We start from the raw sequence: 16,832 nt of genomic DNA, 5'->3' as shown, positions 1-16,832 counted from the left end.
TAAAGTGAAATCTTTTCAGTTTCCGTGGCTATTCTCACGTACTGACGAGGGGCACCTTTTCCTACTAAATAGTCGGTTATGACTTCTGCACCGACATTTTTAATGTGTCTGGAAAACTTGCATGTTCTTCTCTAATAAAGAACTTTGCTCGCTTTGAGGATGTTGCGAATGTGTGCCATTGCTAAAATTTTTGTATAATTTATTATCCATTATTCATGAAAATTGTTTGAAACATGCAGCACTTTTCCAGGTCTCTTGAAAATCTTTTCGGTAGCAGTTTGTCCATCTGAGCACAATTTCTGGACGAACCTGTACCGAAGCCATGCTTACCTGAAAGACAAAAGTGTTTATAATCACTTATGATTAATTTTTAAATTTTGAATATTACAGCGACCCTCAACTTGATCGAAAGTGATGATGATATGTGTGGCAATAGTTTTTAGGATAAATACCCAATCGTCAGACTTTTCGAAAAAATTTCTGAATCTTTACGACGGATACATTACTTCAACAGCGCACAAATCTACCATTCCAAAATTCTAACTTCCTGATTACCGTGTTTATTTGCAGCACTACCAAATCTGAATCGAGGCTTTAATACGTTCGAGCTCTTGGATACTCCGCTTTTACACGTAAAGCCATTAGTTTTGAATGGTTTTTCTATCATCATGGACGGAATCCGTCACCTAGTGTGCAACGCAATCAAAAATCTGATACAGCTAGAAGTATGGTGCAAATGGCATAACTCAGTTTCTACGAGAATCCTAGACCCAGAACGTCACTATAGGTACTTGCTCTGGTCACCGTAATGTTAAAAGAAAAGTGTCATTTTATTCAAATTTTCCGCTCATAATAGCTTAAAAGCATAAAAACCAGCTCCCCTAACTAACCATTTTTTAACAATAAGTTAATCAAACCTACCTGGGGATTCCATTTAAAGAGCAAAGTCGGAATCTACATAGTCTCAGCACTTAATATCTTTCAAGTTCCAAGTTATTGGCACCGGCCAAACAGCATCAGCTTACACCGTGTGGGAGTGATGGAGGTAGGTGAGTACGGAGGAGGGTTAATAACAAATTAGCAGGATCAAAATGGGTGTATCAGGAGAGTGTTTAGTTAGGACAGGTTGACGCCCTGGTGACTCTTCAAATTGTCACGCTTTACGCTTACCTACTAGTGTGGCCGATAGTGACTGATGGTGCTACGCCCTCACTGTTCTGTCTATTTAGGTGAGTTATTTGGGGGAACTGAAGGCTCTGTTTCATCTCAAAAACGTGGTTAACATTTGCCCACCTTTATCTGAGCCAATTCATAATGCTCGAAGTGGGATTGAAGTTATTGCTCCCATTATGATTTATTGAAATGCAGCTCGTCATCCTCTTTTTAGATTACTTAAACCGCTGAAAGCACTTCCATACTAAAGCCTAAATGTCATGTTATTTTATTTTTTGCATTTTGCTTCCTTAAACCGGAGTTTTACGCAAAAAAAGAAACATTTTATGCTAGAACTGGGCGAGAAAATTAGCATTACTTTTGTGATTAACGGGTGAAGACTAATTCAAGCCATATATATTTTAAGGAACCATTAATTAGCACTATCCGTGTTGGGAAATCAGTGGACATGCAAAGACAAGCACTTACAGGTGTTGGGATCCCTCAGGACAGCATAAATACCCTAAAACATTCAGATTTTTTTGCCAATCATACGATGGCTCTGATGGCAAACTTTCATTAGATACTAGTTTTCGAACAAGGAATGGAAAACTTGAGTGGTAGCAGAAGTAAACAGGTCCAAAGTCAATGCGAAAAATAGTTTGGATGCTAATTTGCAGTATGAAGAAGCAAAATGTTATGTTAGTCTTCTTTTAATGTCGCACGAACTCAAAAACGTTGTTTTGAATATCCAATTCTCCCATAAAGGTCGCTTCCTTGAAATAATTAGTCTGCCCATCAATGACAGGCTGTAAGTATCATTTTTGTTATGTTTCTGTTGATGAAGGGGCAGGCTTCTTTAACTGATCCCATCATTCTAGAAGGATTCTACTTTTATGTTGAGTACTATTACGATAACTATAGACAACAGTCGTGAATGAGACGTCGAATCTTTTTGAGATGGAAACATGACCTTGTCAGCTGAACCAACATTCGAAATTGAAGTCCCCAACTTTCACGAATTTAGTAACAATATTCCACTTTTCGGCCACCTTTTAAAGTCACTTGATGCAATAAACTCTAACCGATAGATTCCGGTAGTTTTTATCGACTCATGATGTATCGAGAAGATCGTGAAATAATGGGGAAGAAGCGGACTACCTGAAAAAGTCCGTCGATAAACATACTTTACCTGCACCGTCACGTAGATACTGTCAGTCTTGCCTACGGTTACGGGTGGCAATAAGCTGAGGCATTTGCTCAGCTGTCTATCAAAATCTGTGAAATTCATTTAGCACGATCCCAACGACATTGAACAAGGTAGTGCTAGCAATGTCACATTATGCCACACTTTTCCCATATCTTTAGCCGAAAATATTAATAACTCATTTTATTAGTTTGTACCGCCTTGAGACTGCTCTGAAAACCAAAAGAGGCATATTACTAAAGCAGAATATGTACTATCGACACAGACGAGTTGGAAGACCACTGGCCTGGCCCAGGGGCCACGCCGCCCAATGGAATTACAATCGCGAAGTCTTAAGTGGTCGCAAAACCAAAACAAAGAGTTAAACAAATCATCAAAATATTACAATTTATGTGGTTTAGAATCTGCGTTTATCAACGTACTTCAGATTCCCTTTTTGAGCGCGATTTTTAGACATAGGGGCTCATCCCCAATAATCACTGTGCATTTAGGCCCAGTGACTATGAGGAAGGTTTCAGTAATCTTCGAGAAACCGAATCTACACGTTCGGAGAAATGGTGGCGTAGCAATGAATGGTTGACAAACCTAGATTTATATAAGCGTAAAAATCAGAAGATAATAATCTGTAATATCAATGCTTAGCCTGCACTCAGAGCGCGTTACCGCCTCCTTAGTCAAACGGTGAATTCCAGGATCTCAAATGCAAAAAGGGCACATACGCAAATTTTATGATGCACATTAAGGTTAATATCCAAGAGCTGCCTGTGCACTGTGTGCTTTGTATCATTTTTTATAAGGAGATGCAGCCCTAATTTACCTCCTATTAGACCACTGACTTATTGGAGTGTTTAAGTTTAAAGGTAGCCTATTAGGGTTAGTGCGCAGATGGGAGAAAGCATCTATGTTGTTAATTGGGGTCAGTAAGTAAAATCCTGCACAATAGGTTTGTTAATTTTTCTTACTTAAGTACCGATTGCTAAGTTTTTAAAGATTCTAATGTTTGCCATGTGCACTAATACGTTTGCTTGAAGAACCAATACTGGACAGTTGTATTTACCCACTTTTATGATCTTGTAGTCTTTGTTATCCCTTCAACGTCCTCAAGGATAGCCCAGGCAGTTTATTGAAGAGAATAGTTACCTAAGCTAAGAAAATCCAAAATTTATTAAACGCTGATTTTCCCCCACCTTAGAAATTTCATAGTGTTGAACACTAGTTCTTAGAAGGAAAAAGGCGCATTTCATTAAAGCAACGTCACTAAAACAAATTGGCTCCAATTTTGACTTCAGAAATGGTATTTCACTTACATTCCACACATTATACGTGACTGCAGTTAAGTATAACTACTAATTAGTATAATTCTGATTTCTTCTGATACAAATTAAACTAATAGAGGACCCATTACTAGAAAAATTTGCGCAAAAATGACAGGTTTTAGCTTGTTGCATTCTTTGTTGGAAAAACTAAACATGCATAAGTGGTTTGCAGTCAAAATAATCCCCCTTCCTTGATGGTATTTAAAACTACCTCATATGAAGACGATTAAAAAATTTAAGGAAATGAGTCATGTTTGGATAATATGAATAAAGCGTTCAATAGGATCTAACGACAATTTTGGATAAAAAGATGAAAGTGATTATCATTTGAGCATTATGTCTTCTATTGATCATTTGTCAGTTGAAATAAATCATCGTATGATTCCAAATTCGAGGTAACAGAAGATTGGATTTGTCTTTTTCGAACCACTGTAGCAAAGATGACCGTTTTACCTACAATTGACAATACAGGAACTTAATAATGGATTAAGGAATTAGACCTTGGCATTCGAGATCCTTCAAATAATAGGAAACAAGGATTAACCAAGACTTTTACAGCAGTACGTTTAGGGCAATGCAAACTCAAAAATTCGTTGCCATTCCAAACTTCCTAGCCATTTGAAAAAACAAGGCCAGAAAGTAATTGAGGCGTATAGAATAACTTCATACACTTCGGGTTATAAAAATGGTCCTTGTGGAATTAATGATGTTTTAATACAGCGTTAAAGCTGTAACATGGATGCAGTGAAATCACCTATGCTCATAAATGTTGTCGAAGTTATCAAAGAATTCATTTCACTATATTTCCTGTTCTGAGTTTAGATCGAAATTTTAATTACATTATATTACAATGGATCCAGAACTTTGAAAATCATTTCCACTCCACGTGGTTGAACCATCAGATAATTACCACTCACAATAGGGCATTTTTGCAGACAGTACAATGAAAACATTGTAATGTGACATCGGTGTGGAATAATGATCATGGTAATGCTTCCAAATATGCAATGTTACCTATTATTACTTCCACTAATGTATCATAAAGTTAACTCACTCATGTTTAATGCCTTTTCTGTAATGCAAGATCATGCAGCATGCAAGCTTGATTTTATTTATCCAAAAAACTACTCATTCAGAGGCAAAATTTCTTCTGCACAACGAACATGTCATGGCAACCACCTATCTATCTCAAAATTTATTTTTTCAGGCATGAAGTTTGGACTTTAAAGAAAATTTAAAAATAAGCAGATTAGTGTTAACCCAGCTGTAATATTGGTGCGTTGGGTTTGATTGTTACAAGTAACAACTAATCACAAAGCATGTGAATCTTCTGTGAAGTCCACGAATTAAATCCCAAAATTGCGTTTGTGTATTCATTATCGTGTTAGAAGTGACACCAGTAAACAAACCTCCGAACTAATTAGTCGCGATTGGGTACGTTCTGAGGTGAAGCCGCGGTTATCAAGGATTGGAACCATCGAAAAAGAAATCTAACCCCTGAGTATTAGGTTAAGCCATGAAGCACTCCAATTAAAAAAAGCCATTTCCAATTTTTATTTATGAACTACTTTTCGCAAAAACACATTTTTTATCCTGTTATTGCTGGATGTACACAAAGCTCTCGCAGTCTTCTCGTAGGCTAGCGATCGGCCTTAAACAGGAACGTTTGGGCTTTGCTTCTTTAAGTTGTGGGACAAAATCAAGTGATGGCCACACTTTATCGGCAATCTCATGATAATGTATAATCTGGCTAACTGATACCATCAAAAGAATTTAAAAGGTATGTTGAGTGACACTTCGAGGTAAAAATACATTCGTAGTATATGCTACTGTAGCGGCCCAAGACTTCCCTGAAGACGATAGAAGACAAGATACTCTGGCAGAATACTTATATGAATTCGACATACAGAGAGGCTTAGGGAGACTGGCATGGCTTGGAGGCCGGGCTGCTCGGCGAGGGTACAATGGTGAAACCCCTAAGTAGCCGGTCACTAAACCCGAGAGCTAAGAAATAATTTTAGTACTACAATTACATACACCATAAGAGTTAGGTGGCCTGTTGAAAGGATCTCATGAAACCGAGTAAGTGGCTTCACCAGGTCATCTGTATGTTCCTAAAAATTTTGACTTTAGAAAGCAAATGCACATTTCAATCGAGTGGGTTGATTACGCTGAATAAATTATGCCGTCCGAATGTAGCCATGCTTAGATTGCAACATCATCAAAATTAATTTTTAAAAATGCAATTCCCATTGTTGTATTCCAAAGTTACTGTAGTTGAAATTTACTTCGTTGAGGACCCACCATTTGTCTTTTCATTCAACCGTTAACATGCGTTCTTTGTCCTTGTAACCGCCACAGATGAACAATCACCGAAAATGATTGGCTACTTTAAAATATGCCAGCAGATAAACTGCGTTATTCTAATCGTTGGCTAAACATAATCGAGAATTGCATAGCTGCAATTACATGTTTACTTTTTATAATCTTCGCTACTACTAAATGCTTCTTCTCCTTTAAAGACCCAAATAATCATTTGGGTAAACAATAACTGGTAGCATAATCCTAATATTGGTGAAACCAGATCTGCGATGGGAAAGTGAGCCTTTCACACCCTATTAAATAAAATTATCGTCGGGCAAAATAAACCGTGTTTTGACCACAAATGCGATAAGGTCCTGTGTAGTAATACACGTAATAATTTCTACATGATGAATTTGGGAGTTCCATTCGGCTTTCGAGAGAATGACTTGAAAACGAATTAATAAACATCCTGATGGATTTCGTAGTATCGGCTACAAAGCCAATGGACAAATAGTAAAATTATCTTTGACACATTTTTGTAATAACCTTATGTGCATTTGTCTAGCAAAATGAAAGGAAATCCAGAACTCACAGGATCCCTATTCAACTAGCAAGACGCCGGCTGCATCAGATTTATATAAATTCTGATTGGGAACTTTTTAATGTGTTTTGGCGTTATTTTTCACTGGTCGTGCAGTGGCCTGAAAGCTTGGCAGTAGGTACATCTGATAAGACGCACAATTTTGTTCGTGTTATCCCATTTTTTGCGCTTAGCGCCAACCACAGTTCCTACTTTTACAAGATGGTCTTGACCGCAAAAGTTACTTTTCCGTGATCAAATTAGCGTCACCTGTCTCATCTCCTTCCTACCCAAAACAGCGCTGTAACTTTTTGCCTTCACTAGACTTCAGATAATCTTGCGGTTGCCAGTTTTGGGAGATATTTGACGTGCAATTCTTATGCGTGGAAAAACATCCACGGGACGTATTTGATGAAATTAAGCTATTCGTTGTACCCGGGAGCACATTCTGGGTTATGAACAAGGCTAAAAGAGGACACGAGCGCTAGACAACTGTAACGAATGAATGTGGGGATTGGTCACTTGCAGTATTTCATAAATTTAATAAAACGTTTTGTTAAAACTAAATTTCGTCAATTTTAGTTGTCCACGAATGAAACATCCAAGTGCGGATCCCATTGAGGCATATGGTCGATGAGTATTCGATAAAAGGTAGTTAGCCAGTGACGATATTTATGAAGTAAGGGATGCCTAATGAAATAGTAACACATGGTTAAATAAAGAAAAATACCAGCGCAGTAAAGCAGAAAATCATAAGTGGACATGTTACCAAGTAACTTTCTACTACAGTGATAGCATCTTATTAAAAGAATCCCAAAAAAAGAGCCTGAAAATCTCAGATAAAGCTGGTTATTTGGATTTTGATATTGGCAAATAGAGATCACGCTGTCATTTAATGTAATCAAGCACAAAGGAGCGGAACAACCGATCCAGTGGATTCCATTCACTGCTGACGATATTACCATTTCTCTCCTGTTAATTACCACGTGGTTCCTATCAAGAAACGAACGGTCTTAATGTCCTACTTAAATACATTTCATCTTAACCACAAATTGTCACTGGGGTGAATGCAATTTCTAAAAATTACATTCCCTCATGTGATTAACGCATAAAAATTACTTTTGGAGGAAAATTAAGTCAAACTACATTTTGCTTTATCGCCCACAGTCGTACATTTAGGAATACTAAATGTTAAGGGAATTTGCAGAAATAGGTATTTCAGTTTTAAATCCGATTTAAAAGCATGTTATTTGAAATGGTTAGCTCGTCTTAAAAAGGATGAAAGGAAGGGTTTGCGCACTTGATGTTTCGGCTTCACAGCCTCTGTGTTTGTAGAAATTGCATCAACTTAAAAATACACGCAAACGGCCAAAAATAATGGTGCGATTTGCAGTCCCTCTAACGCTATGAATACAGCTGTCGGTGATTTGGCATTGGAACGAAGAACGTCATTCTTAAATTTTGCCACCCATTTATCATTCCCAACTACGTCCACGGAGTTTCATAATAGTTCACTAAATGTAATGTATTTGATCTTAACACCTCTCGATTTTGAGACCAACTTAACATTTCTACCAAAATTATTTTAAAAGTCATTACAAATTCTCTGCCTACTAACTACATGAACATGCATAAAACTCAAAAAATCGAGTAATTAGGTGTAATTTTAGCACCATCATGGTCTTAGTTGTTCCGATTTGACTACGGGTTTTCGAAGACAACTCAGTCGGTAAAATTTTTTCTAATAAGTTTGTTTAAAATTATGTTTATATGCAAGTGTTTTCGCAAATTACAATAATAGAGCTGTACCACCTTAAATCAGCACAAGCTTTACCTTTTTCAACTTTTTAGCCTTCATTGCAAGGGAGACGGTATTCTTAACAGAATAGATTAGGGATCTTTTTTGACTGAAAATGCTTAGACAATTGAGGTTTGGCAAGAAGCTTCTCCAAATTGGAGTGTTTATTGAAAAATATTGCCAGTCAGTGCCTAGTATTTTCAATAAAATTGCTTTTTCTGTTGAACCGTTCTAGTTGTTGGGGGAAAATACGTTTTAGTGGACCAGGATTAGGTTGTAAAGAGATTGCTTATGAAAAATGCCAGTGGGTCCGGTGCTTACGCATCTGTAAGAGGCATTACAGTGCATTCAATTCAGCATGGATTGGTGTACTTTTAAGAGCAATGGAGTTTTAAATGGATTAAATGTTTCCACTTCACAGCTTCAATATTACACAAGCTGGTTTAATTCAGGGTTTTAGAGTACAATAAAGAAGGTATTTTCAGCAAGAGAAATATGGAAACGAAAAAAGTGGAAAAACTCCCAGGCCTTTGCCTTTGTATAACTTTATATGTAAGTTCAATGAGGCTAAAACTTGTATCCCCATGTAAGAATTTTAGAAATTAGCTTTCGTCTGGGTTTCAGCAGAAAATGTGCTTTAGGCGATGGACAGCTTGATTGCGTTAAGGAACCTTGTAAATAGTAAGTGGTCAAGCTGTGCTCTTTAAATAAGTATGATTTGATTGGATTAAGTCCATTTATTAGTAGACTTGCAAATATACAAATGTGGTTTCTTTCCTCTTATTTTTAGGCCGATTTCTTACTAGTGTAATAGAAATTCTAGTTGCACTTGTGCGTCGCAAAAAAGTAGAGGTAGTTCCGAAAGCCGCTTCTGCGGAAAACAGTCTGGCGAGAAGTCGAGCAGAAAAGTGAATCGCCTCACTTTGTTTCAAAGACCAGGTGATGCTTCCACGCCAGAAAGACGATGAGTAAATAATGCAAAGCTTTTCGTCGTAGCCGAGTGCCTCTGAAGGGAAGTGAGTTTGTACAACCGATGGGGGAGACTGGCATAAATCTTGAGTATGGAAGTAATAATGTTTCCGCAGATGGTGCAATGATTTGATGCGTTTTCTGTACAACCCCGAAAATGATCTGAAGTATCTATCAGAGGATCAGGGAATCAGTGGCACGTTGAACCACTTTTTATCATGGCTTCTAGATAAATTACACAAAATTGGAATGAACACCGGCAAGAGAGAACTGTTCTGACAATAGTGTTATTCACCAGTATTGGAAAAACTCTGCCTGAGATTTGCAACAATTGCTCCATGATTTGTGGTTAAAACAGTACCATATATTTTAAGTATAAAGCAATGGCAATTCTCAATGGGGAAATTCATCCAAGTGGATTAGTAAAATAGTTGGACACAATGCAGAGTACTTTAAGATTTGGACAGTGGTCTTGCTGGAAGGAAAAATACAGCGACCTTATATTGCGCTTAATTATAAAATATACAATACATGCGCTGATAAGTCTCACTACTTTTACATTAATTTTTTTCCCAAGGGAAAAACCGGAAGTCCAAATTTATTTGTAGGTTAATGTGATCGAGGGTGTTGAATTTTAGTGCCAGTGTTTCACTGGGAGAGGAGCAAATGTCTAGGGTTTATAGTTAAAAATGTTTATTAATTTTTTACAACAAATTTTCGGCCAAAAAAGTAGCCAAATGTGCTACCAAATAGGATATAAATAAGCGCAAAAATTGGAACCAGGGTGAAGTTGTGATTATTATGGATAGTCACGTAAGTTTAAGCGTGCAGTTCTATTTCATTGATTGGTTGTCTATATTAATTTTTCCCATTGCATAAAATATTGCAAAATGCAAAACCACTTGTATAAGACTAAACTTGGCAGAAGACTACTCTACCTAATAGCAACCTCGTACTATTTTAGCCTGAAAAATTTTTCAGGTTAATGCACCTTTAGTCATTAAGGTTGGGTATATTTCGGGAAAAGGGGAAGGACTTGCTTAATTTATGGTTTTACAAACGACCGGTTCAAGTGAGGTTCATATGAAGATCTATCAATAAAACGAATAATTTAAATAAAATACACAAGTTAGAAGTTTTGATACTGTTATCGACCTGTGGAAACCATGTAGTATCGGCCTTTATGAAGACAGAGAGTAGGAGCACATATTCATCATTGAAATCATTCTTGATTATTATAATTAGCAATATGTCTTCGATTTGCAGTTATTTGCTTCCATTTTTATCGTTTTGCGCTTACTCGTCTGCATGATTGCACACCGTGGACCTTTTCTTCGCCTACGCGTACACGCGCACAAGTGGCCATATCCGGGTCGTGCTTAACAATTGGCTGATGACGGAAATCTGCTGGGCGAATCAGTGGGCGCCAGTCGCGGTGGTCGGCCAATGAGAATGCGCGACAGCCGAGAGATGGTGACAGCGGGTCAGCGCGTCAGCTACGCCTGACAAGGTAATCGAAGAGATATCTTGATGTATTCTTCAATCTCTTCCTCCCGATTTTCATCCGGCCTATTTTCGCAATGCTCTCTAGTAATGGATGTGCTCTTTGAAAAACAAGGTTTGTGAATAAATCCTTTACCATCGGTGACCAATGGTGATAAGGGTGATATTTTCTACCAATCTGGATTTACGACTGCTGATTCATGTCTTTCTTGTATTCCCCTACTGTTTCAACTTAGTCAATTCTCAGGAATTTGGTAAGCTGCGTTTTCCTTGGTACTTTTATTTACAAATATGATATTTTGCTTGGCTCAAGGTAATACCTACCCCTATAGATGTGAGATCCGCACATTCTGAATCAGCAAGATGTGTTACACGACTTTTTAAAAATTTCATACTTTATTTTAAATGCGTTTGCAAGGGTAATAGGGTGCAAATTTAATTAAAACTTAAGATCGACCTTATTTTACTTACTGAAATTTAAGAGATGCATTATCAGAATGATTATCCAACTAAACGTAAATTTAAAAAAATAGTTTTGATAGATTTCGAGCTATTTCGTTAAGAAGTGAGTAATTACATCGAATAGCATTATTCTCACAAATGTTTGCCTCCTTACTGGAATGATTTAACCTATGTTTGTATTCTATTTGATGATTCAAAGACGTGTTCATAGGGATGGAAGAACGACTATTAAGTTTGTATACAAATGCAAATGACAGGATTTCTAAATACTGTGGATCTCACATATGTAAGTATTCGGCAATGTGATGGGGCTTTGTGTGCACAATATACATTAAATGGTCTTAAACTTGGGTAAAATTATTAATAAGTGCAATGTTCAGTACTTTATTTAAAATAAACTGTGAAGGACTATGACACAATTTGTTATCTTGAAAACATCTAGAATTAATAGGCTGCAATAGATTCCAGTAAATATTTACCTACTGTAAATTATCGCATTCATAAAAATGCTAGGAAAAGCGGTTTCCAAAAGAAGGGATCGTATTTAACATTTATCATAATTTAAGAATTTAATAACTCCTATGCAGTGCGATTTGCGTGGTCAAAGGCTAATTTTGCTTTAAATGGTTTATCTTAGCCCACTAAAAGTTAAAGAAAAACAAGCAAATTTTTTTCTGAGGGATGGTTTACTTGATTTCCTGACTCCCAGTAACCCTTAAATGTCTGGATCCCGAAGTTTTTCCTAATAATTTCGACTGTTTTATGCGGATTTTTCAGTGATTTCTTCGCAAAATATGAGTACTTGCTTGTACTGCATGCAGACAGGTAAAAACCTTTTAGATGATAGTGCTCGATGGTGCTGCTGGAAATGATCTAGCTGATAGTGTCAAATAGAGGCATAGTTTGTATTTATCCAATTTGAAGGCTCCAAAACCAGAAGTCGGCTACTGTTCCCTATCTAGCAATATGGTGTGTGGGCAGAGGGAATGTGTGATACGTCATTCGGAGTGACATTTCCATCATTTAACGGTGTCAGAAACGTTACGTAGCCTTGAGAGTTTTCGATAGCATAAACAAAACATCCTGAATGGTAGTTTCCTTCAGTTAATTATACCGATTTGAATGTGCAGGGTTAAAGCTTGAGCCAGTAAGATTTATACCGATTTATTTTTGTGTGACAGTTCCTTTAAACCAGTTACTTATCCGCCAAGTGCTGAAGTAAATCTGAGGGCAATGATAACAATTTTTATCTCATTTCTGAAAACGAGTATGTCAGACATCATTCAGAGTGAGGATAAGTGAAAAGTAAATTTGGCGGATTAATTTAGCTTCACAATGGACTACACATTCATTTAACACCTTGAATATAGCTCCATACATTCAAAGATAACAAAGTCTCATCAAGTGCATAATTACCTATCGTGCGAGAATTTTGCCCTTATTTAGTCATCCATGGATGTGGGTTTTATACACTTAAGGAAATTCCCAAATACTTTGAGGTTCTTTAAGGCAACCTGTTTCTGTAATAAAGTTACAGAAGCACAAAACGGGTGAGTGCACATTTACTCTTACTGTGTGCAAGCATCTTTAACTGAACTTAAACAAGGAAATATGGCTTTATTCAATTGTCCATAATTAGTCATATTGTACTTGCCGCTACTTAATTTTCAGTTTCTGATAGGATGATATGGAATTTGGCGAAACGGGCGTAGCGCATGCTTCAAATAATGGGGCAGGAACTATACTAAGGGAACATAGTGATTCACACTGTTTTGCTCAAGTTCGGTAAAAGTTTTCAAAAGTCATCTTGCACGTCAGAAGCTATCGTTTGCGATGTAATTTGCATTGTGTATCCAATATTCGATTTAGAACATAAATAGAAAAATCGCATGGCTATAGGAATATGTTTTTAGACACACTTTAAACCTATACTACACAAAAAATATACTTGCTCCTGCTTGGGGCCTGCATCGAGTGGAGTTTCTACTTGCCCAAATGTCGCCAAATCACTCAGTTTAGTCTGTCCACCAATTCCGCATTCCAGCCGTCGATTCGGGCAACATGATGGGTGGTTTTAGTATTAAGGGGAAGGCTAAATTGCTTATCGAATCCCGACTCAAATGTTAAAGCAGTTAAGACTGCTTTCAAAGCAGTACAAGCGCTGAATGCTGCCAAAATCCGGGTCAACGGTCATCTGCCACTGGCAGCAGAAATGGAGCTGTTTGAGTCACACAGCATCAAACCTTGCCAATTCCTAACTTAATGTTTGACAAAACTTATTTTAAATATTTTATTGACGCATTTGGTTACTTACAAGAGAGTGCGATAAATCATCATCACCTTTACACAATTTTTATAGAATTAAAGTAGTTTAACCGCTTTTCCGTAGGCTGAAACCATGGGCCTCAGACGTTGCAGATCTTGAATAGCTGATTTCGTGAATAATTCAGCGCGGTTCCCCTCAAAGATGCGCAGATTCACCGATTTAAAAGTGCTAAGCACGAGTATTTTTTAAATGCCAGTTAATAATAATGGCCCAAAAGTTTTCAACGAGAGGTGAGTCAGCACATCCGCATTTCCAAGCCATTTTGGGTGTTTGGGTTGAGCTGCTACATTTAAACCCCAATATATTCAGCTCCTTAGCCTTACAACGTTCTAACAAAAAAGAATTCAGCAGCACAGATGATAAATACTCAATGTTATATAGTGAATTTTAGCGTACCTATTAGTTTGGAGAAAAACGCGTTTTCACCGTCAGTCAAGAGGCCAAAATGATGTTACTTCAAAATATGCGACTCAGCCAACTAAATGCAAGTGGATAAATCTAACTCTCCTAACAAAGGCGAGAGGTAACAATGGTTGTTGCCAAAAGTACTACTTGCAGATGCCATAAGAATTCCAGCAGAGATACTAGCGCCATTTACTCGAACTGTGTACCCGTAAAGGCGTGAAGTGGACACCTCTGTGCACGATTAGGGCGCTTAAAGGGAAATTAAATTTCTGTTAATTGCGAATATAGCTCAGTAGTACTGTTTTTTATTTTATGGTACTTTTCAGTTGGAAAGTAGCGTCATTTTATTCCATTCCTACACTTACATTATTTTTAAAAAGGGTTGTTAAGAGTTTGGGGTTATTTTCACGTTAAACTTTTTAACGACTTCAGATGAGTGTAGATTACGAAAGATTATTTTGGAGCAATTTGGAGTTAAGGAATTCTTTTCATTGCAAAATAAGGTAGCAATGGCCTGTTGCTCCTGAGCAACCATATTGTTGGACAGCTAACTGTTTCCTTGGCAAATTTGAAGTTTAGAGCACAAATTCAATAATCTAAAGTGTTTTTTTCACGTGAGTTGGCATTTATAGAGGAAGGTACACAATTCAAGTGAACAAATGCACCATACCCTTAAATCTAACTATGTGATGGGTTTTAACCTCAGAAAACTTAAAGATACCAAGAATCCAAGTTAAATTTAGTCCAATTTTATACTGGCGTTTTCTACAGACAAGTGCCAAACGTAAGTCAGTCTTAAACGCCTAAAAGCTCCAATAAACCTCTTTTCTTAAGTCATTTGCCAATTGTCAGTTTGAATGAGAAACTTTGTATTTTTTGGCCTGGACAACTGTGCATTACAAGGGTCCTAAACTAGTTTATTTCATGTTTGGACAGATTGCATATCATGTAATAGGAAACTCTTGTGTGCACTAGCAGTGGTAAATTGTTGACACCGCAGTTGTATCTCACATCAGTCGACCTTTAAACGACCTGACTTTCCGAATTACTGCTATCAAGACATTGGCACTAGCTGTCGGTTTAAATTAAAAATTGCATACAGGATTTTATGGCCTAACCTTTTTAATATGGTTTAGATACGCTTTTAGAAAACAAAGCATTTATGTAAATGAGGTATGCTTTCAAAGTTAAGAATTGTTTGGTGATGAGGTTTAAGCACAATATTCCCTATGGGATCCCACTTCAGACGATGTTGACCTGAATTAGATGCAGTGTTTAGCGTAAGACGTGAAATACCATGACAATGTAAGTACGTTTGCGGTGAAGTAAAACTTCTCATGGCTCAGACCACGCTCGAGTGTATGCAAGAAGGGAAAACTTTGTACATGATTTGCTTAACTACGAAATTATCAGTTTATACTGCTGCTCCAAATTTATAGTGGTACTGCTTTTTACCAATTTTGCATATTGATGTGCCAATCCTTTTCACTCCGTGGGCACGTATTTCGAGATTTGTTATAAACATCGTTCTTTAAAGTGCGTCTCCGCTTTCTGAGGAGGCCTTTCACTTTTTATTTACAGCGCTCGACAAAGTGATTTAACCTTTCCACAAATATGCCCATCTGGTGGGAAAATCAGTTCTAAAATGTTTTCACGCAATCGAAAGAAGAGTTGTAGTACAGTTGATTTTTTTGCGTAAACTGGCATAAACACGAAATCGAATCATAAATTTCTTCACACACTGTTCGAAACATTCCAGTGCGTACTAATGGGCTGCATGTTATAGTACAAATAAGCATTTGTTCTCCTTCTCTGTTCAAAATACAAAAAATATTACCCGATTTTAAATAAAACAAGTGTTTAAAAAGATTGAAATGGAGGCGAAAAATTCTCATTATATGCAACTCGGGTTATCTGTTTGTGAAATTATATATTTAATTCCCATCAGAACGAGCCGCAATCGGTGGAGTGGTGGGTTTCAAACATCAGAAGGTGAAACAGTTGGTGTGCTCCTAGGCCTTGTAGGCCGCGTTTAAATAGCGCTGGTAAAACCTGTGTCAAGACAAACTCCATTGCTGCCCATCGGAGCCCTTTCCAGCAGGAAATCTCTTTTGAAGTAGTGCACGAAAACCTTGTTCAACAAATCCACTAATAATTATCTTCGGTCGATATACTGTTTAATTTAAGGCATATCAAATATGTTAAATTTGGTATTTTTTTATTTCCATCTGGCCTTCAAGACTTTGCATTTGAAAAGGATTTTAATTTTGCGCAAGATTAAGATGCATGCAGATATTTATGATGAATCGACCTAAAACAAGCACATTCGTTGAGCAATGAAAATGAAACTCATATTGTTTGCAGACGATTAATGAAATTCCCAAATGCCAAAATGAGACTAATAATGTTTGCTCTATTTTTCGTAGATATCAAAATTACAGGTATTTTGAAACAATGCATCACGTTAGTAAAGCATTTAAAAATTTCAGAGAGCACATTAATAAAGAGATGCAATTATATCCTTTCAATTATCGTAATTTAGTTTTTATTGTCTTTTCGCAAAATCCCTCCGGAAAAAGCACTTTGTTTTGCAACTTACCTCCAGATTTCTACTTTTAAACATTTTTAACAGCAAAAGATACACAATTTTTTATAGCTGGCGCATGATGGATGAGAAAAGTGGATACTAGCAACGTAAGTCTTGACGCGAAATGCAATTAATTACCCACCGATTCAATGGGGTTCACTCTCATCCAGTCCTCGCCCATAATTTATTGCTACAAATAGCCCGTGAGGTCTAGGAAAGGAAC

General features: G+C 37.1%; 1 protein-coding gene across 1 annotated transcript; it reads right to left on the bottom strand. All coding sequences in view use genetic code 11, as the record gives it.

Annotated features, from left to right (window-relative positions):
* Positions 1-202: 202 nt before the first annotated feature.
* On the bottom strand, positions 203-3,830 carry EGR_01698 (hypothetical protein; the record flags this gene model as incomplete). The annotated part of the gene is made up of 5 exons (XM_024490947.1): positions 203-356; positions 1,642-1,862; positions 2,045-2,164; positions 3,547-3,702; positions 3,765-3,830. 5 exons carry the CDS (start codon positions 3,828-3,830, stop codon positions 203-205), a joined length of 717 nt encoding a protein of 238 aa, XP_024354812.1.
* Between the last annotated feature and the right edge of the window lie 13,002 nt (positions 3,831-16,832).

Source organism: Echinococcus granulosus, assembly GCF_000524195.1.
Source record: "Echinococcus granulosus chromosome Unknown EG_S00006, whole genome shotgun sequence".
NCBI lineage: Eukaryota > Metazoa > Platyhelminthes > Cestoda > Cyclophyllidea > Taeniidae > Echinococcus > Echinococcus granulosus.
This window is presented reverse-complemented; position numbering and strand designations above follow the sequence as displayed.